Source organism: Leptonychotes weddellii, chromosome 13 (genome assembly GCF_054177405.1).
Source record: "Leptonychotes weddellii isolate Sample4059 chromosome 13, ASM5417740v2, whole genome shotgun sequence".
NCBI classification, from domain to species: Eukaryota; Metazoa; Chordata; class Mammalia; order Carnivora; family Phocidae; genus Leptonychotes; species Leptonychotes weddellii.
In genome coordinates, this window is record NC_138381.1 from 60,078,549 (window position 1) to 60,099,916 (window position 21,368).

The 21,368-nt window shown below is 47.4% G+C and overlaps 1 protein-coding gene across 15 annotated transcripts in view; it reads right to left on the bottom strand.

Annotated features, from left to right (window-relative positions):
• The window catches only part of SFI1 (SFI1 centrin binding protein), a 96,949-nt gene that overhangs the window by 5,827 nt on the left and 69,754 nt on the right, over window positions 1-21,368 (bottom strand). For 14 of the 15 annotated variants that reach the window (XM_031028356.2, XM_081801768.1, XM_081801775.1 and 11 more), the window contains 8 exons: window positions 18,003-18,133; window positions 7,008-7,089; window positions 6,501-6,679; window positions 5,459-5,534; window positions 5,007-5,102; window positions 4,557-4,633; window positions 3,409-3,511; window positions 1,942-2,038 (listed from right to left, as the gene is read on the bottom strand). In XM_031028356.2, the coding sequence (XP_030884216.2) occupies window positions 1,942-2,038; window positions 3,409-3,511; window positions 4,557-4,633; window positions 5,007-5,102; window positions 5,459-5,534; window positions 6,501-6,679; window positions 7,008-7,089; window positions 18,003-18,133 (841 nt within the window). The remainder of the gene's footprint in view (window positions 1-1,941; window positions 2,039-3,408; window positions 3,512-4,556; window positions 4,634-5,006; window positions 5,103-5,458; window positions 5,535-6,500; window positions 6,680-7,007; window positions 7,090-18,002; window positions 18,134-21,368) is intronic. The other variant, XM_081801774.1, reaches the window with a different exon arrangement.

Consider the following 21,368-nt stretch of genomic DNA (forward strand, 5'->3'; position numbering starts at 1 on the left):
GAGGAGGCACGCTGTCTGCTGGGCCGAGTCGGATATCCTGAGCTCTGCAGGCAGGCAGAGGCTACGGCATGCGTTTGTTTCTGTGTCACCAGATTCTCTCTTGAGGGAGAGCAAGCACTTTCTGCTCTTTTCCTTTTAGGTTTTTCCCTTTTCTTAAGCCCTGAGACAAGTTTCTTTTAGAGACAACAGAAGAGGGTTGGTACCAGGGCACTGATGCCAAGATGGGGTGTCCTCCGGGACCTGCTGGAGGGGGCAGGGAGGGCAGGTTTGCACGCCAGGAGGCGAAGCCTTAGGACCAAGTGCTGATGCTTCCTGGATACTGCTTCAAGTGGGTACCTCTCACTGGATCCTTACAACAACCCTTGGCAGGTACTATTATTCTCATTTTACAGATGGAGAAACTGAGGTTCAGAGAGGCCTTGCTGGGGCCGCACAGCCAGCATCTGACCCTGCCTGTAGGCTCTCTGTTGAATGTGTCTTACGACACGTCGCCCTGAGCTCGTCCTCCTCCAGCACCCACCCCCTCCCCTGGGCTGCCAAGGCGTGCCTGAGACTCGAGGCCTTAACTAAGCCCAGAAAGGGTTCCACAGGTACTGAGTGTGCATCTGCTATGTGCTGAGAACACAGTGTCTTGCCACTGGTCTCGCAAATCCTTTGTACCACCTGTACCGGACACAGCAATCCCAGGGCCGCCTTCTACGGAAGGCTGCCTGCCCCTCGGTCCTGCAGACAGCAGCAGCTCCAGGCTGCACCCCATGCCTGTCACCTCTAGCACCCGCTGTGGCCACCTGACCCCCCACTGGCAAGGCCTCTGCAGTGCCGGATGCCAAAGCTCTGTCCACACAGGCCACGGAATGGGCTGAACCCCTCAGCTTCTCTCTTGGGAGTGACCTGGAAACACAGCACTGGTTTCTGGGGTGAGGGGCAGCTTGAGGACACAGAGAAGCCCATTAGAGGTGGAGTAAGTGTGGGATGTTTGACCCCACGGTTCTGTCTAAAGGAAAGCAGAGATGTGTGTTTATCCACATAAAACACTACAGTCAGAACCAAACCTAAGCTGATCATTTTCTGTCCTGAAGCAAACTAACAACTTGATCTGTTTTCCCTATGGTCCGATTTAAACCATTCCTGTTTGTTTTCATTTCCGGTTGTATTTTCATTTATTCTAACCGCTGGCTGTCCCCTCATATCCCTACTACAGGGCCATGAGTCTCAGTTTCCCTGCATCTCATCTCTGCTCCTGTCTGGACAGTCTTCCCCAGGCTGTTTGTATAGCAGGGAGTCAGGCTGTCCAAGGCCACTGCTCCCTGAACACACAAGGGCCCGCTACACAAGGGGGCGGACACCCCCCCAACCTTGACTCCTTCGTAAGAATCAGATATTAAGCCTCGGTCTTGCATTTGGACATCAACTGGTTGGCACCTGGCTGGGAAGAGAATGCTGTGATGTGCTGGGTTGAATGGTTACCCCTCCCAAACCCGGAACCTCATCCTGAACCTCAGAACTGTATTCGGCGAGACGGTCAGTGCAATCAGCTGACACCATCCTGGGGGAGGACTGGCGGCCTTCTAAGAGAGACGCAGATGCAGGGAAGACAGCCCTGTGCCCACAGAGGCCAAGGCTGGAGGGATGGGTCTGCAAGCCAAGCAACACCAAGGACTGCCAGGGCTGTCAGGGGCTGGAAAAGGCAAGGAAGGATTCTCCCCTCCAGCCCTCACAGGAATCATGGCCCTGCCGACACCCTGGTTTCGGACGTGGCCTCAGAACGCCGAGAGAACAATTTTCTGCTGGTGGAAACCTCCCAGTTCGCGACACTGTTATTTAGCCACAGGAAACTCACACGTGTGAGAAGAATACAAAGACCGAGGTGGAGCAGATGGAACACAAGACAGTTCTGTGTCCTTCACAGCCCTCTTCCCGGCTGCCAGGAAGTCCGCTTACCCTTATCCAGCACCTTCCGGGCCTCCTTGATGGCACAGTCCTCCTGCTGTCGGTAATATATCTGCACAGATGCAGCCTCCCGCCACTGCACCAGGACCTGAGGGGCAGAGGAAGAGCACATCCTGACTTCCCGGGACGCCCAGCTCTGCGGGCGGCTCCTCACGGAACAAGGCCAAGCGGGGACACGGCACTCACACACATTCCGGAAAACGCCGGCCAGTCGTGCAGACCCCAGGCCGCGGACCCAGCCCCCGGTCCCCACAGGAGGCCCAGTACTGCAGGTGATGGACTGTTCTATAGAAGCAGTTAAACTTCCAAGCACGCCATCAAGAAGTCAAGGCATCACATGGGCTTTTGTTCTATTACGTGTTAAACGAAGCTATACGTTACACGCCTGCAGCCTTTCAAACTGAGACACACACGAAATCACACCAACAGAACACTTTAAAAAGAAGTCAAGCAGGGCGCCTGGGTGGCTCAGTTGGTTGGGCGACTGCCTTCGGCTCAGGTCATGATCCCGGGGTCCTGGGATCGAGTCCCACATCGGGCTCCCGGCTCAGCGGGGAGCCTGCTTCTCCCTCTGACCCTCTCCTCTCTCATGCTGTTTCTCTCTCGCTCGCTCTCCAATAAATAAATAAATAAAATCTTTAAAAAAAAAAAAAGAAGTCAAGCAGCCGGGGTTGCTGCTCCCCGGCTCCTGAGGCACAAACTCCATTCCCTGCAAAAAAAAGACTTCCCTTCCGAGCCCTGAGGCCAAGCAGAGTCCCGACCCTCCTTCTAGGGCTGGCCCCGGAGCTTTTCCGACAACAGACTAGGCCTTGATTTGAAGTCATGGCTCCTCAACCTCGGGAGGCTTCCGGGTTGTCAGGACCAGTCTCCCCTGGCCTTCCAGCAGGAGAACCGCTGCTGTTCAGAGCTCCCGGCATGATGCTTTTTTCTAAAACAGCCCCCGGTGCAGGGACCACTTCTGTCCCTTCATTTCTGAGTCCCCCCTGGTGTGTAACACCCCTTCCTCCCACAGTCGTGTGCTGGCATGCCCCCCCCTCCCCGGCGCATAGGACAGGCGCCACCACGCGGCCTTTGGGGGCCACTTCCCACAGATGATGACCAACAATCTCGTGTTCCTGGAGTCCGCGAGCAGGAGTGCGCATCCTCTGACAGATGAAGAGACGGAGGGCATGCTGACTTAGTTTGTCCCAGTGGGAAATTCCGCATGTGTAGCAAATACTGGTTCTGATAAGAACCAGTCTGCTCACTGTGTTTTTGTTTTGATGGATATTAGTGCATAATCCAGTAAAAAAATAAATAAAACCCGACTAGCTCACACGGCTGTTATGTGTGCATGGAGGATGGTGAGTGAGCCCACGCCCTGGGTTCCTCGTTCAGTGCCTAGCTTTGGGGCCACCCCCTCGCAGCAGCAAGGTCCCAAGCCCTCCTGGGCGACCAGCTAGTCTCCGCATGCCTCACCTTGGAACACAAGGTTCGCCGGTAGTGAGCGCTTGCTCGGGAGGTTTGCTGGGCTTCAGTCACAAGGGCCAGGGTGTTCTCTCTCCAGCGACGGAACACACACCTGCGGGAACACAGGCCGGGGAGATGGGGTGACACTAGTGCGGAGAGATGGGGAGGTTTCTGTGAGTCATTCCTGCTTCTTCAGCCCACTAGTGCCTCAATCGAGGATGGACTCTCGTACCTGAGAACATCAGTCTCACCAAGAGCCACGTGTATGCCGACACAAACACACGGCTGGTGAACACCCGCTCTGTGCCAGGCCCTGGGGGAGCACCGGGGGCACCACGGTGAACAAGGCCAAATACCACGTCCTCGCTCACGTACATGACACACAGCGGTGACCAGGTAGTGACGGTAGAGGCAAGTCATGCCGCAGTAGGGCAGAGGGAGACGGGAGGTGGCAAAGGGCCACCGGAGGCCCAGCACCATGCTTGCTGCTGAGTTAGTTCCGTCACTCTGTCTTACTCCCAATGTCTGAGGAGCTGGATGGGCACTTCCCCGAAGGAGGGTGGAGGTGTTAAGTCCACAAGGCCCACCACCCACAGGCAGCCTGGAATACCATGTGCTGAACAAATCCGGAGCGGGGGAAAGAGTGGAATGAGGGAGGCCTGCCGGGAAGGAGAGAGTGAGAGCTTGGTTTAGCAGGACCTAGAGGGCGGGCTCCTGCTGGAGCTGGAGCTGAGAGCGCGAGTGACCTCCAAGGCTGGGAGAGATGCCTCTGGAATCCGTGAAACGCCTGGAGGGCCAAGCCGGGAGGCACCTGAGTGGGCGCTGAGGCCAAGGGAGTCCCTGCAGCTCTGGAGCGGGAGACACTGAATCGTGCACGGGACCGCACAGTGTGGAGAGGAGCAGGACAAGGGGGAGCTCACGCACATGTCTGGGTGACAGCTGCCTCCGCAAGGCCCCAGTCTGCACGCAGCAGCTTCGAGACACGCGGTGACCCGATGAACGGAGTGCCTGCTGTGCAAAAGCCCCAGCCAGGCTGCGAGCAGCAGGAGGAGCCTGGCCCGCCCGCCTTCTGGCCCTGGTCGGGACGCCCGGCCCTGCCTGGGTCTGGACGGAGCGCCCCGTTCCTCAGGCAGGGCCCGGAGACGCGGGGGACTCACCGAAGCAGCCGCCTCGCGTGCTGCCTCTCCCTGGCCGCCACCTCCTGGAGGACGCTCCGCACGCGGCTCTGGTACGTCTGCGGGAGAGCGAGAGGACTGGCGGCCTGGCCGGCCCGGCCCGCGTCCCTCCGCAGTCCCGGGCCCGCCGCGCTCACCCCGGAGCGCGCCGAGTCCCACGGCCAGAAGAGCACCCGGACAACAGGGAGGGGACGCTCGCTAAGTCCTCACTCATAAGTCAAGCCACTGGGCTCCTGCACAAGCGGCCGCTTCGATGCGGAGGCTGGTGCCCCCAGACTCTTTTTTGCTGTGCCGAGCAAGGATACAGGGGCTTGGTCCCGTGGCCGTGAGACCCGCTGTCCGGGGCACGCGCTCTGGGAGGTGCAGGAGAACAAGGGAGGGACACAAAATCCACCCCCCGCAGCCCCGCCCGAGGCCAGCAGCCGCCCCTACCGCCCAGGTGCGCAGCGCCCCGCGCAGCAAGGTGCGCCGGTGATGCAGGCGGGCGCGCGTCAGCTTCCGCCGCTCGGCAGCGCGCAGGGCCAGGCCCTGCGGACAGAGGGAGGGCCGGGGCCGGGCGGGGCTCAGCCACGCCTCATCTTCCACCGTGGGGTCCTCGCCCCCCACCCCCAGGCCTCAACTAGCAATAGGTATCTCTCAGGGGTTTTGTGGGGTTCCGATGGGGCAAGTGCCTGACTTAGGGTAAATGCTGAAGCATTTTTACCCAGAGGAGAGTGCCTGCGAATGGTTAGGCCAGGACTTTCACGTTCAGTGAGTTCGGCCCAGCCTGTGTCCCAGGCTCAGAGGCAGGTGGCCGCCACCGGGCTGAAGCCAGGCCCACGTGTCTGCTCGGAGACAGCTGACACACAGCCCCACCTGTCCACAACCACGTGCCAAAGCCTTACCTCCTTCCACCTGTCCCAGGCCTGGCGCAGGAGCCGAGCGGCCTGGAACTCTGCAGCCAGCACCAGGCCGGTCTTCCTGCGGGGAGGGTTGGAGTCAGCACGCAGCCTGGACCCGGCCAGGGCCCTTTCCACGGGCACCCCTCACAGTCCCTGGCCCCTGCCTAGCTGCTCTGAATCTGGTGGGGAGGGAGGAATCAAGACCTTTTCTGGGGGCGCCTGGGTGGCTCAGCCGGTTAAGCGTCTGCCTTTGGCTCAAGGTCATGATCCTGGGGTCCCGGGATCCAGCCCTGGGTCGGGCTCCCTGCTTAGCTGGGGAGTCTGCGTCTCCCTCCCCCTCTGCCCCTGCTTGTGTGCTCACTCTCTCAAATAAATAAATAAAATCTTAAAAACAACAACAACAACAACAACAAAACCTCCTCTGAAGAGCTGCCAAAGTATTTGGGCTCTCCCCTCAGGAAAGTGAGCACCTAATTAAATTCTTGCAGCCAACCTGACAGGGCTCAAGTACACTGAAGTACATTCATGTGCTGGCGACTCAGGAGATTAAAGGTGGCCAGAATTTGCAAGTGGGGGAGATCCGCACAGCACACAGTGGATGCAGAAAGGCATGAAAGCAGGCCCGGGTCTGCAGTGTCCTTGTGGGCGGCCTGCCCCGCCCTCTCTCCAACCACATGGTGGCAAAAACTGCCACAACCTGCCCCTGGGCCACAGCTGCTGGTCCCGGGGGCTCAGCAATCCTGACACGGGCTCATCAGTCTATCCCCTGGCCATGGTCCCTCTGAATGGGCCCCAGTGAGTGGGATGCATCCAATGGGTAGGACCTCAGATCCATGGAGCATGTCTGTCCCTAGTCGAGTTCCTGAGATCCTCTCACTACAGCCCTGCTTTGTTACAGACTGTATTAGGCAGAACTTCTGGAACTTAGAACCAGAGTCTAGGCTAACACGACCCTCCGACGGGCACTCAGAGCTGAGGGTGCTACCACTATGGTCAAAGCTGGCCCAAGAGGGGAAGAGCTTCTGGGGCAGAAGCAGCCCCTCACTCTGTCCTGAGGCCTCGGGCACTGTCCCTCCAGATGCAGAAAGCCCTCCTGAGCTGGCAGTGGTGGCGGTGGGCCCAGGCCGCTGCTGTCCACTGTCGCTCCTGGTGACGTGCTGCTGCCTGCTGGTGCCACGTGGACCAGGACCTCTGCAGGAGCTGCCGCTCTGAGTGAAGGATGGCCTGGGGCAGGATGGCGGGAAGAGAACAGAGTGGGTCAAGCAGCTGGGGGTACAGAAGCCGGGAAGAATCTCTGGCCACAAATACTGACCAAGGCAAAAGAAATGGGCATTATGGAGCCGCCCTCGCCCAGAAGCCATATGCAAACTCCACTGACAAAGGTAACAGATGCCCCAGGCCCTGCCCTGCATCGTGAGTCCTGGTCACAGGCAGGACGCCCTACAGTGTGGGTCTGGGCTCTGGGCGACGTCCCGAGCAGAGGCGGCAGTGAGTGCAAAGCTTGAAGCAGGTCCTGCCCGTTCCAAGCACCTGCTCAGGGACGGCCACTTACCATTCTCTCCGCCAAGCGGTTTTCTCGATGCTGAAACATTTTCTGCCACCAAATAGCAAATACTTGCTTCTCCAACGTCTCCCTAAAAAGATAAATAATAATAATGATAATAATGGGAAACAAGGCACTTAAAATAAAACAAAATCACTACAAAAAAGAATAAGAAGTCCCAAATATTTGGGTTTTTCCTCTTAGGCTATTAAGAGGTGGATATGTTGAGATGGGGAGAAAGGAAAGAGAAAGGGAAGGAAAGCAGACAGCAGTGGGCAAAAAACCCCACAAACAACCCAATACTCTTCAAGTTCTTTCCGGTGTCAGCCAAGCATTCATACAGTAAGAATGAGACTGACTTCGAGACCCTGGCTCTTCATCAGTTCAGTTCCGCACCGAATTACCAAGAGTGCTCAATGATCAGTAGTGAAAGCCTTTCTAGTCCGTGCTGACCGGCCAGGCTGCTGCTACCCAAATCCTTGGGGGGAGCGGTTAAAAACAGAGGCCACGTCTTCAGGGCTGACTGCGCAGGTCTGAAGTGGGCCCCAGGAAACAGTATTTAAAACAAGTGTTCCATGTGAGGTAGACAGGGAGACAGGTTTGAGAACCACTGTTCTGTCTCCTCTGCCTAGGCCTCCCTGCTCAGCATGATGACGGGAAGGCCTGCAAAGGCAGCGCTGGGACAACTGGTCAACAGCCACTAGGGGCTGTGAGTTGGCAAAACCATGGGACAAAATATATGCGGCAACTGTTTTCAGGCCCTGGACAAGAGGCAACACAGACTGTGACCCTCAGAGTTGAGAAACAAGTACAGTGAGCCCACTGAGGGCACGTGCTAAACACCCGGGGCAGGGGGACGGAGTCCAAGCAGAGCAGGACAGTCTCACTGAGTTGAGGCAGAGACTCAGGGATTCAAGACTGAGTCCTTCCCCTGAGTTCAAGACTGCAGGGGAAGGATGTATGGACACCTGTGGCCTTCCTGAACCTGGGCAGGTAGAGACCTCGCCCTGCCTCAGAGACATGCTCACATATACCTTGCACACTCTGCAAGGGCAGCACCCAAAATCCCGTGTCAGCCTGGTTGGCAGTACAGGCAGGCTCTGTGAGGCCTAGCAGAGTGGCCTCTTCAGGGTTGGCTGCTGGATGGAGATTACCAGAGGCTGGAAAGGGCTGGGAGATGGAGTTCTGGCCCAGTCTGAATGGAGAGACTTTGCTGAGAACCCCAGAATTCAGCAAGGCTGAGCCTCAGGAATAAGTGCCATGCCCTAACTCTGAAGACAAAAATCAAAAAAGACCCACACATGGAGTGCCCGGTAGAGCATGCACCCCATCTCAAGGTGCAACTCTTGATCTCAGTGTTGTAAGTTCAAGCACCGCACTGGGTGTAGAGATTATTTAAAAAATAAAATCTTAGGGGCACCTGGGTGGCTCAGTCGGTTAAGCATCTGCCTTTGGCTTGGGTCATGACCTCGGAGTCCCAGGATTGAGCCCTGCATAGGACTCCCTGATCAGCGGGGAGTCTGCTGCTCCCTCTGCCTCTCACCCCACTTGTGCTCTCTCTCTCATTCTCTCTCAATAAATAATCTTAAAAAAAAAAATTAAATCTTAAAACACACACACACACAAAACCCACACAAAGGAAGAATAGAACCATACTCGATAGGATCAACAGGAATCACCAGAATAAACAGCAACCACTGCCTTACAGAATAAAATGCAAAACCCTTTAAAGGAAAAACAGCTGTCAACAAAAACAATGACCCAAATGCTGGAATCAGCAAACACTTAAAAACAGTTATTAAAGTTTGTGTACTTAAGTGAAGGATTAACAAAATTAGTTACCAGACACGGAATCCTGGCAGAGAAATAGAAACTATAAAAAAGAACCAAATGATTTGGTGGCTCCTCAAAAAGCAAACATAGAATTAGCATTTGATTCAGTAATTCCACTTCTAGGTATACAACCAAAAGAATTAAAAGCAGAGACTCAAGCAGATGTATTTACATTGATGTTCACAGCAGCATTACTCACAGTAGCTAAAAGGTAGAAACAAGTGTCCATCAACATACAGATGAACAAATTGTGTATATCCATACAATGAAATATTATTCAGCCATAAAAAGGAATGAAATTCTGATACATGCTATGACATGGATAAACTTTGAAAACATTACGCTAAGTAAAATAAGCCAGGCACAAAAGGTCCAATATTACACAATTCCACATATATGAGATATCCAGAATAGGCAAATTCACAGACAGAAAGTAGCTCAGAGGTTCCCAGGGCTGGAAATAGATGGAAATGGAAAGTTAGTATTTAATGGATATAGAATTTGTTTGGGATGATGGAAAAGTTCTGGAAACGCATAGTGATACTTTATGCCACTGAACACACAATACACTTAAAAATGACTAAAATGGTAAGTTTTATGTTATGTATGTTTTACCACAATTGGGGAAAAAAAAAAAGAAAATTCTAGAACTGAAAAGCACCATACCTGAAGGAGAAAAATCACTGGATGAGTTACAAATAAGAAACTGCAGGATATAGATCACTGAAGACTTTCTATTGAAAGATCAATAGAAAGTATCCAATCTGAAAAACGGAAAGAAAAATAGAAAAAAACTAAACAAAGCCTCAGTGACCTGTGGGACAATATCACTGGTTTAACATAGTGTAATTAGAGTCTAAGAAGGAGAGAAGAGAGGATATAGGGCAGATAAGTTATTTTTTAGAGAGAGAGAGTGCGCGCATGCGTGTGCATGGGGGAGCGCAGATGAAGGGAGGCAGAGACAATCTTAAGCAGGCTCCATGTCCAGCATGGAGCCCGATATCATGACTCTGAGATCATGACCTGAGCCAAAATCAAGAGTAGGACACTTAACCAATTGAGCCACCCAGGCACCCCAGGGCAGATAAATTATTTAAAGAGATAATAACGGGGTGCCTGGGTGGCTCAGGAGGTTAAGCGGCTGCCTTCGGCTCAGGTCATGATCCCGGGGTCCTGGGATCGAGCCCCATGTCGGGCTCCTTCCTCAGCAGGGAGCCTGCTTCTCCCTCTCCCTCTGCCGCTCCCCCTGCTTGTGTGCACTTTCTCTCTCTCTTTCCCTCTCTGTCAAATAAATGTTTAAAAATAAGATAAAATAAAAATTAAAAAATACAAAATACAAAAGGTATAGAGTTAAAAAGTCAGTGGAGGATATGAAATGTAATACTAAAAAATTCTAAGTGAACAGGGCAGAAAAGGAGAAAGAGAGAAACAAAAATCAGATGTAGGCTTCTGCCCAACCACACCAACAACTACATTAAATATAAATGAACCACACACTCTAATTCAAAAGCAGAGATTATCAGGAATGCCTGGGTGGCGCAGTCAGTTGAGCATCTGACTCAGATTTGGCTTGGGTTGTGATCTTGGGTGTCGTGGGATCAGGCCCCGAGCTGGGTTCCACACTTGGTGTGGAGATTGCCTGGGAGACTCTCTCTCCCTCTCTCTCTCCCCCTTCCAACCCCTTCACGCTCACTTGCTCACTCTCTGTCTCTCAAATAAATCTTTAAAAAAAAAGTAGAGATTGTCAGACTAGATAAAAAATTAAGACATAGCTATATGCTGTTTATAAGAGGCAAGCTTTATTAAATATGAAGACAAATAGAGTGGGAAAGGTAAACCACATAAACTGTAAATACAGAAAAAGCTGGTGAGGATATTTTAATAAAAGTCAAAGTAGACTCTGAGAAACGAAATATTACCAAAAATAAGGAGGTTCATTTCAAAATGATAAAAAGGGACCATTCATGAGGAAAACATAACAACCCTAACTGTACACGGACCAAATAACAGATTCCAAACACATGAAGTAAAACCGATAGTATTACCAGGAAAAATAGATAAATCCATAATCATAGCTAGAGAATTTTAATACTTCTCTCTAGTAATTGATAGAACAAGCCCGCCTGTAAGGGGGGGTGCCTGGGTGGCTCAGTCGGTTGAGCATCTGCCTTCAGCTCAGGTCATGATCCTGGGGTCCTGGGACTGAGCCCCACATTGGGCTCCCTGCTCAGCGGGGAGCCTGCTTCCCCCTCTCCCCATCCCCCACCCCCCGCTTGCGCTCTCTCTTGCTATCTCTCTCTCAAATAAATAAATAAATAAATAGAATCTTTAAAAAACACACCTTGTCTGAGGAAAGCATCCACATCCTAGAGACTGACTGGAAAGCCAGGGCTTTGAGTGAACACACTAACCTCTGCCTCTACATTTCTCTTCCTGCCTGCTCCTACCTATACGTCTTGGGCCTGAGCCATGGCCTCCAGCCCAGCCATCCCACCTACAGACTGGCTGCCACCCACCGCCCATGTCCTTCTAGCCTGTCCATTTCTCCTGCCTAATGGAGTTTTGTGCAATTCGGAGTTTTTCCATGAACTGATCCTTGTATTGAAAGAGCCTTTAGGAGATTTATGTTAGAAACCAAGGACCTCCCTTCAGCTCTGAACAGGTTTTTCCTTCGATCCCAACACAAAGATTTATGGACCTTTCTAGTTGACTCAGATTTGTGGATGGCATCTCCCTTTCCTATTCTACATTCTTAGTCCTATGTTAGCTTTACATCTCAAATGGTGAAATGTAATCAGTCCAATAAAACACGAAATAACCATGAAAAAAACAACAATAACAACAAAAACCTGTAAAGATACAGAAAATTTGAAGATGACTACCAACCAACTTGTCCTAAAAGACATTTATAGAACATTATATCCAACAACTGTAGTATAAATATTCTTTTAAAGTGCACATGGGAAAAAATAAAGTGCACATGGAAGGTTCACCAAAATAGACCACATATATTTGGCTGAAAACAAGTCAACACATTTCAAAAACTGAAGTTATATAGGTGTTTTCTAGCCACAATGGAATTAAATTAGTAATTAAAAACAATAATGCATCAAGAAAATTCCTATTTGAACATCAAATAACATATTTCTAAATAAACCACAGGTCAAGGAAGAAGTCACAAGGCAAATTAGAATATATTTTTAGTTGAATGATAATATAAATACAGCATGTCAGAATTTGTGAGATAAAGCTAAAGCAGAGAGAAACCTTATAGCTTAAAATTTTCACAAGATTTAAAATTGATAATTTACCGCCAACAACAAAAGAATGGGTGGGCACACCTGGTTGGCTCAGTTGGAGGAGCATGCGACTTTTGATCTCAGGGTTGTGAGTTCAAGCCCCACGTTGGGCGTAGAGATTGCTAAAATAAATAAACAGATAAACTTAAAAAAAATGGGTGATTTGTGCTTCCATCTTAAGGTTAAAAAAACAAAAGGAAGGCAAATTAAATCCAAAGTAAGTAGAAAGAGGTACAAAATAAAGAGCTAGAATTAATGTAAGAAAAATATACAGTAAGAAAAGTAGCAAAAGTTAAAAAAAAATCAAAAACCCATGATAATTCCTTGCAAGACTGATCAAGAAAAAAAGAGAAAAAATACAAATTACCAAAATCAGGAATATACAAGATGGTATCATCAGAGATTTTATAGGCAAAAAAATAATAAGGCACTTTCATGAACAGCTTTGTGCCAATATATTTGACACTTTGGACAGAATAAAAAATTCCTTGAAAAACAGAGCTTACCAAAACTGACATGAAAAGAAACTCTTGGTAGCTCTATATCTATTTTCAAAATGAAATCTGTAATCAAAAACCTTTCCATAAAGGAAACTCTAGGTCCAGATAATTTCACTAGCAAATTCCATAAAAAATTTAAAGAAATACCAAAAACACACATTACAAGAAAACTACAACCAATATACCTCATGAAAGTACATGTAAAAATTTTTAATAAAACATTAACAGATTAAAATCAGCAACACGTGAAAAAGATAATATATCATGGCCAAGTGGGGTTTATCTCAGGAATACGGGGTTGATTTAACATGTGAAATCAGGAAAACCATACGATCATCTTAATAAATGCAGAAAAAGCATCTGGCAAAATTTAATGACCCTTCATAATAAAAACTCTCAATAAACTATGAATAGAGGGGAACATTCTCAATCTAATAAAGGGTATCTATAAAAATACTCAATGGTGAAATACTGTCTTTGTTTTCCCCCTAAGATTGGAAAAAAGACAAGTATGTATCCTCTCATTACCTCTATTCAATACTTCTTTTTTTTTAAGATTTTATTTATTTAATTGACACAGAGAGAGGGAAAGGAGAGATGGAACATAAGCAGGGGGAGCGGGAGAGGGAGAAGCAGGCTTCCTGCTGAGCGGGGAGCCTGATGCGGGGCTCGATCCCAGGACCCTGGGATAGAGTCCCACATCGGGCTCCTGACTCAGCGGGGAGTCTGCTTCTTCCTCTCCCTCTGCCTCTCCCACTGCTCATGCTCTCTCTCTCTCTCTGTATCTCTGTGTCTCAAATGAATAAATAAAATCTTTAAAAAAATAAAAAATAAAAAATAAAAGCATACAGACTGGAAAGGATAAAGTAAGTTGTCCTTATTTGCATATGACAGGATTATTTATGCAGAAAACTCTATGTAATTAAAAAAAAAGAGACAAACCATTAAGTAAATTTAGAAAGGTCACAGAACAGTTTCAGTTGTATTTCTATATACTAGGACAAACAGTTGGAAAATGAATTTAAAAAATAATTCTATTTACAATAGCATCCAAAAAATAAGGTATTTAGGAATAAATTTAACAATATATACACAAAACTTCCATGCAAAGTTACAAAACACTGAGAAAAATTAAAGAAAAGCTACATAAATGGAGAAGTTCATGTTCATTTATGGGAAGTCTCAATAAGCTTGAGATGTCCATTCTCCCCTAAACATCTATACTGATTAAGTGCAATCCCAAAGAAAAAAAATATCCCAGGAGGAATAAAGTTGAAGAACCGATTTCAAAACGTGCTATAAAGATACAAAAATCAGGACAGTATGATAATGGCATAAGGATAAACAAACAGATAAATGAAACAGAAGAGAAAGTCCAAAAATAGATACAAACTTTTAAGGAAAACTGATTTTCAACAAAGGTGCCAAGACAATTCAATGGGGGAATGAAAAGTCTTTTCAATAAATACTGCTGGAAAAACCTGAAAAACAAAAAAAAAATCCTTAGCTCTTACCTCATGGAAAAAATTCAAGATGATCACAGACCTAAATGTAAATGCTAAAACTTTATATAAAGCTTCCAGAGAAAATGTTGGAAAGTATCTTTCAAGACCTTGGGTGTGGGCAAATATTTTTTAGAGAAAACCCCAAAATCACTAATCATAAGAGGAAAAATTTGGGGAACTTGACTATAACAAACTTAAACATTTCTGCTCAACAAAAAATACTATTAATTCATTTCAATATATATATATAGCCCATATATAGATCCCACCCTGTGATCATTTCAACATACATATAACATACATATGTAAAAAACCACTTTGTTCTCAATAAAAAAAAATACTGTGAGAAAATGGAAATGCAAGCCACATTACTGGAAAATATTTTTCTTTTTCTTTTTTTTAAGATTTATTTGAGAGTGACACAAAGAGAGCACGTGAGCATGGGGAGGAGAAGTGGGGGAGGGAGAGAGGATCTCAAGCAGGCTCCCTGCTGAGCACGGAGCCTGACACTGGACTCTATCTTCGGACCCTGAGATGATGACCTGAGCCAAAACCAACAGTCAGATGCTTAACTCACTGAGCCACAGACACAGATAAAGCCAGCTACAAGGAAACATGGTTTTTCCCAAGGCCAGGCAGCAGTTGTAAAATGCCACCAGGGCCTCTTTTGAGTGGTTACTGCCTACTTACCAATGACGTCCCAGACAAGCTTTGCCGCTTTCACTTATTCCTGAGGGTACACATAATAGTACTCCCTAGTGAACCCCACTTCTCTTCCCTCCTAATTTTGCCTCAGAAATAGCGAGCAATCCAAAACCAATCCCTGTTTCTCTTTCCCCTCTTCTGAATCCTTTTGCGGGAACCCAAACCTTACAAATTCCTTTCCCTCAGGAAGGGCACCATTCCAGAATTCCTGTGGAATTCCCTCCTTCAAGGCAATCAGTCTGACTCGGTAAAACTACAGGATTTTGATCATGGCTGATTAGGCCTTAAAAAGATGCTCTGCATTATGAGTCAGCAGGGAAATGAGACGGCACTCCCCATCCACCAGGATGGCTCAATTAGAAAGACTGTCAAACCCAAATGTTGATGAGGCTGTGGAACAACCAGCATTCTATCTGCTGGTGGGTGTATAATGATGTGACCCCTGTAAGAGTAAGCCTGTCCCCACCCTGTGAGCCAGAGTTAGCTTCTAGGTATCTACTCAAGAGAAATGAAAACAACCCACATAAATGTTCAGAGCAGATTTATTCATAATGGCCTCAAACTGGAAACAACTCATATGTTAAAATGGATCAAAACGTTGCCTTATATTCATACAATACCACTCAGCAAAGACTGAATTACTTCCTGACAACATGGCTCAATCTCAGAAACATTATGCTGAACTTTAAAAGAAGCCAAACACAACAGAACACTTACTGAATGATCCCATTATTTAAAGTTCGAAAACATGCAAAATTAACCTGGGAGGATAGAAATCAGAGCAGTGGTTACCTGTGGGGGGGTGGGGTGGGAACTGACTGGAAGGGGGCATGAGGGAACTTTCTGGGGTGATGGAAATGTTCTAGACCTTGACCGGGCTGTTGATTATCCAGGCACACAATTTGTGAAAACTCATCAAACTGTTTATTTAACATCTGTGCCTTTCACTATGAATTTTAGCTCAATTAAAAAAAAAAAGACAAATCAGTCTTGTCTCATTCTCAGAATACTATTTCACTGGTAGGTTAAGAAACTACCATTTTTAGTCATAATTCATGAGATCCCACTATAAATTCTGTCCATATTCCTAAAATATTAAACAAATACCCTAGGAGTTATGGAAAGATAGAACATACATACTTTGGGGGAACTCTGATTTGCTAAACTCCAAACCAAACCTATGATTATTCATTTACCAGGAGAGTCACACATCAATTCTAGCGGTTGGATGGAAGGCTGATATTTTGTGCTGCCTTTCTGCTTGTATTCCCCATGGATTATTTCACTTCTCATGACAACCCCATGAGATAGGACTATTATCAACTCATCTCCATTTTACATTTGAGGAAACAGGATCAGAGAGAGAGAGAGTGGCTTGCGCAGGGTTACGAAACTGGCAAGCAGAAGAACAAGGGTCTGAACTCAGGCCTCTCCAGCTTCCGAGCAGGGCTCTCCATCACTCTGCTCCCTCATGAGCTGAAGGCAGGAACCTAAAAAACTTAAGTTTTCTAAAAAGATCCAACTAAACCAAAACAAGATAAAATCCAGATCAGGCCCTGGTTATCCTTCAAGTCTCCTGGCTACTCCCTGTCTCCAGTTCACCCATCACCCTTTTGTCTCAAGAATGATACCCAACAAAAATCCTTTTGGAAACTCCTCTTGGCTATTTTGAAAGAACCTTCAGTTTTTGAAAATCCCTACGGCATGCCAAAATACGAAAGAAGCAACAGAATCAATCATGCCTTTGTAGAAGAAGCGAAGGAGTGTGTGTGTGTTTGGTAGTAAAGCATTTTTCAAGTGGAATCTTATATCAGACCTCAGTACAGGAAGTAGGTAAAGGTGAAGTCACTCTCTCTGCAGACCCTCGCCAGCCTCCAATTTCCCATGGCTACCCTCTAAAAGCTTCTCTTTGGACTTTGTAGTGAAGGACTCCTGGAGTTCTGGCTGATCCCCTCAGACTAGCATTCACACTCCTTCAAAGTCAAGATCACTGCAGCTTCTCCCAGTGTCCCTCCCATGTCCCTCCCTCTCGTCTCTTTGTCCTAAACTGATGGGACACTGTTCTCAGGGCAATCTCCAAAACCATCACTTTACTAGTTACATGCACCTGCTCAAACATCTGTTATCTTTTTATGGGCTTAGGCAATCCCCTCAGTCTGGCCCTCCTCATCCTGCCCACTCCTGCCATTCATCCTCACCCCCTGGCTCACAGCATGCCTTCCTCCAGGGACTTCCCTCAGCACTAGCTCTGAGCTCTAGAAGAACTCGGGGCTGACCTAAGTGAGGACATGTGGATCTATTCTCTGGAACTGTCCTTCAATTGTTTCTTGTGTATCAGTCTTACCTCCTCACAAAGATTGAAAGTTTCTACAAAGTCATCAAAAAGATCTTCCTTTTGATCTAGCAGGAAGTCCCTGGAGTCAAGGAGATCTGAATTTAAACCCTGGCTCTGCCACTTAGTGGCTTATTTACATGGGGGAGTCATTAGTCATCTTGAGCCTGTTCTCTCAGGACTGCTGTGAGAAGGGAATTATTAACGAAGTTGATGATATCATAGGCGAATGAGCTTATATATTTGTTTCCCTTTTCCCACCACACCATGCCCACCACAGTGGCAGACACACAGTCAGCGATTAATAATTTCTTTGTTACAATTCTGCCAAAATGCAGCAAGGACCTGCTCTGGGCAAGTTTGTCTCTGCGGGAGCAAAAAGACGTAGCTCTGCTCCGTGCCCGTCTTAATTTTGTTGACGACTATATTTCAAGACTTCAAAAAGCCAGGTCTGGCAGAACAGGAAGCAAGCATTTCAGGGCAATCACACTCAAGAATGCTTGCCAAGGCAATGCAAGGTCCAACCGCACTCTGATCCAGAAAGCTAATGGACAGATTTACTGGAGCTCACACTGGCTTGCAATGAGGACAGGGGCGTAATAAAACTCAGGCTGTTCTGAAAGCACTTGCAATAAAGACGAGCAAAAGCTTTCCCAGGGGAAATGCTGTCTGGCTCTTCCTGCTAGATGAAATCAATGAGCCCACCTAATTGGAAAACCAGGAAGAACCAGGGCCTAGGGGGCTGGGAGGCTGAAAAACACCACCAATGGCCGTGTGGGCAGCAGAACAAGCCCCGAGAAGCCTGCCCAGACAGGAGCGACACTGCATACCTGTGAAAGCGTGCTGCTCTCGCGCTGAGGACACTTTCCTGCTGGTGCCATCGCCAGAATCTTCTCCATGTGCGGAAGGCCGCAGGCAGGACTCTCTGCTTGAAGTAACTGTCTGCTCTGGACCGCAGCCGCTGCAGTATAACAACAAATGACCTTTATTTGTACTTTATATTATATTAAAAAAATGACCTTTAAGGGTTGCACTCTAGAGGGAGGGTTGCTTTCTACACAAAATTGAGAAAAAGATTAAAATCCTTTTTTTTTTTTTTAAAGATTTTTTTTTTTATTTATTTGAGACAGAGAGAATGAGAGAGAGAGAGCACATGAGAGGGGGGAGGGTCAGAGGCAGAAGCAGGCTCCCTGCCGAGCAGGGAGCCCGATGCGGGACTCGATCCCGGGACTCCAGGATCATGACCCGAGCCGAAGCCAGTCGCTTAACCAACTGACCCACCCAGGCGCCCCAAAATCCTTATTTTTAATCTTTGTCGCCATGAGAGGTGAAAAATGAAATACGACGGGTAAGAAATTTTTACTCTAGGTTAAGTATCTCTTCACATACTTGTGTGTGTGTGCGCACACACATATATACATGTATGTATCTAAATGCTCTGTCCTATGTACTAAATGTTCATACCCACTCCCTATTTTACTATCTGACTGCCAGTGTTTAACTCAGTGATATACATGGGCTTTTTGAACCTTAAGAAATTTATCAGTCCTGGGGCGCCTGGGTGGCTCAGTTGGTTAAGCGACTGCCTTCGGCTCAGGTCATGATCCTGGAGTCCCAGGATCGAGTCCCGCATTGGGCTCCCTGCTGAGCAGGGAGCCTGCTTCTCCCTCTGACCCTCCTCCCTCTCATGCTCTCTCTCTATCATTCTCTCTCTCTCTCAATAATAAATAAAAAAATAAAAATCTTTAAAAAAAAAAAGAAATTTATCAGTCCTTTGTCACGTGTATTATCAACATTGTTCCCACCCTGTAATATATCTTTTGATTTTATTTATGATGTTTATTTGTAATACAGATTCTTTAAATTATTATGTAATTATGAAAGGCTACTACTATTTTACTGTTTATCAGCAGGAAGACAACTGACAAAAAAATATATATATATGCTTCCATGATCCAAAACTCTGGGTGGACAGAAGCATATATGTACTTGCGGCACTTTTTAAAACAGGACCTCAAATTCTTTGGATTTCCTCCTTCACTGAGAAGTCCCCCCCACCCCCATTGAATCTGGGCAGGACGGTGACTGCTTTGACCAATAGAGAATGGTGAAATGGCCATGTGACTTCTGAGGCTGGGTCACAAAGGGCCATACAGCTTGTGTGTTGTTCACTGGGGCACTTTTGGAGTGAGCAGCAACACAGGAAGTCTGACTACCCTCAGGCCACCATGCTGTGACGCAATCCAAGCCTCTTGGAGAGGCCCAATGTAGGTTCTCTGGTTAACTGTCCCAGATGCGCCCAGCCTTCGAGTTATTCCAGTCCAGGAACCAGCCATGTGAGTGAAGAAACTTCCTAGAGGATTCCCTGCCATTGGAATCTTCCCAGCTGAGGCCCTAGTAATCATGGAGCAGAGATCAGCCATCTTTACTATGTCTTGTTTCAATTTCTGACCTACAGAACCCATAGGTATAATAACACGGTTATTGTTTTGTAGTTTTTGTTTGTTTGTTTGTTTGTTTTATTTATATGACAGAGAGAGACACAGCAAGAGAGGGAACACAAGCAGGGGGAGTGGAGGAGGGAGAAGCAGGCTTCCTGCAGAGCAGGGAGCCCGATGCGGGGCTCGATCCCAGGACCCTGGGATCATGACCTAAGCCGAAGGCAGACGTTTAACCATCTGAGCCACCCAGGTGCCCCAAACACGGTTATTGTTTTAAGCCACTGAGTTTGGGGTGATTTTTCACATAGCAACAGATAACTGAACAGTAAGCATATGTGTGTGTGTGAATATATGGTATACATACTCCCACACACATGGAGGAGAAAAGATACCAAATTTACTTAACAAATGTTATTTTAAGATTACGGGTGTTTTAGTTTTTTTTCTTTTATCTCTTCCTACACTTCTCAAATTACAATGTCTATATATTGCTTTTGGGCATTTACATTTTCAAATGTAAATAAAAGTAGAAGCAACAGTATAACGAATCTCCATAACTTACTATCCAGCTTCAATATTTGGCTAACATTTTGCCATTCTTTCTGTATTACTTTTTTTTTTTTTTTAAAGATTTTATTTATTTATTCAACAGATAGAGATAGAGCACAAGTAGGCAGAGTGGTAGGCAGAGGGAGAGGGAGAAGCAGGCTCTTCGCTCAGCAGGGAGCCGGACGTGGGGCTCGATCCCAGGACACCAGGATCATGACCTGAGCCAAAGGCAGCCGCTTAGCCAACTGAGCCACCCAGGCGCCCCTCTTTCTGTATTACTTTTTAAAAAGAAAGAAACCCACAATAAATAATATTTTTATCTTTTCCTGAAATAGAAAGAACTGATGTTCTCTTTAAAGAGCTTGATGTTCTCTGATGTCATCTCCTTAGATGACATTCAGATTGTTAGCCAAAGATTTGAAAAAAAGCAACAGCAACTAAGCAGGGCTCTTACTATTTTTCAGCCCTTCTATATTATGCAGAAAATGCAAGAGCAGTGTGGAGAGATAAGAACACTGACCCTTGACCTTCCACCACTGCTGGGCCCCAGTGTCAAGGGGCTCTTTTTCCAGGGGGAATATAAGGGACTCTCTGCTTCTTTTCCACCTTGAATACATACAACCTTTCGACCCTGGCACTCAGTTTCTTTTTCTAAAAGGTCTCTACCTTCTGTTAAGCTTACATTAAATGGGCTTAAGAAACCAAGTGGCAATGTCCTTTCAGAAACAGCCACATCATCCAAAGGAATGTCAAAGGATGCAGCAATTCTAAGCATTTTCTAGGTGTGGAAGGCAAGCCATGCACTAGGCTGGCGCCAAGAACTGAGATGATCCTTAGGAAAAACTCTGTAGCAACCCAAGGCAATTCGTCTGTCTGCTCACTCGTTTGTTCATTCATTCATCTAAATATTAGTTGGCAGCTACCCTTTGTCCACATTGTGCTAAGGAGAAGAAAGAGACAGGGTCTGCCCTCAAGGAGCTCACAGTCTGGCAGGGAGAGGGGCCGGGAAACACCCAGGCGCAAAATACGCTGACAAAGTCACAGGGGGTTGGGGGAGGAGGTGACACCGGAGCTGAAAGGGTTGGAGGGACAGAGAACTGCACGTATAGTGAGAAGCACATTCAGGGAAGGACCGGCAGCTTAACTGCCCAGAGCACAGCTGGGAAGGAACAAAGAGGTTGGTGACAGGAAAGGGTGGAGAAGTAA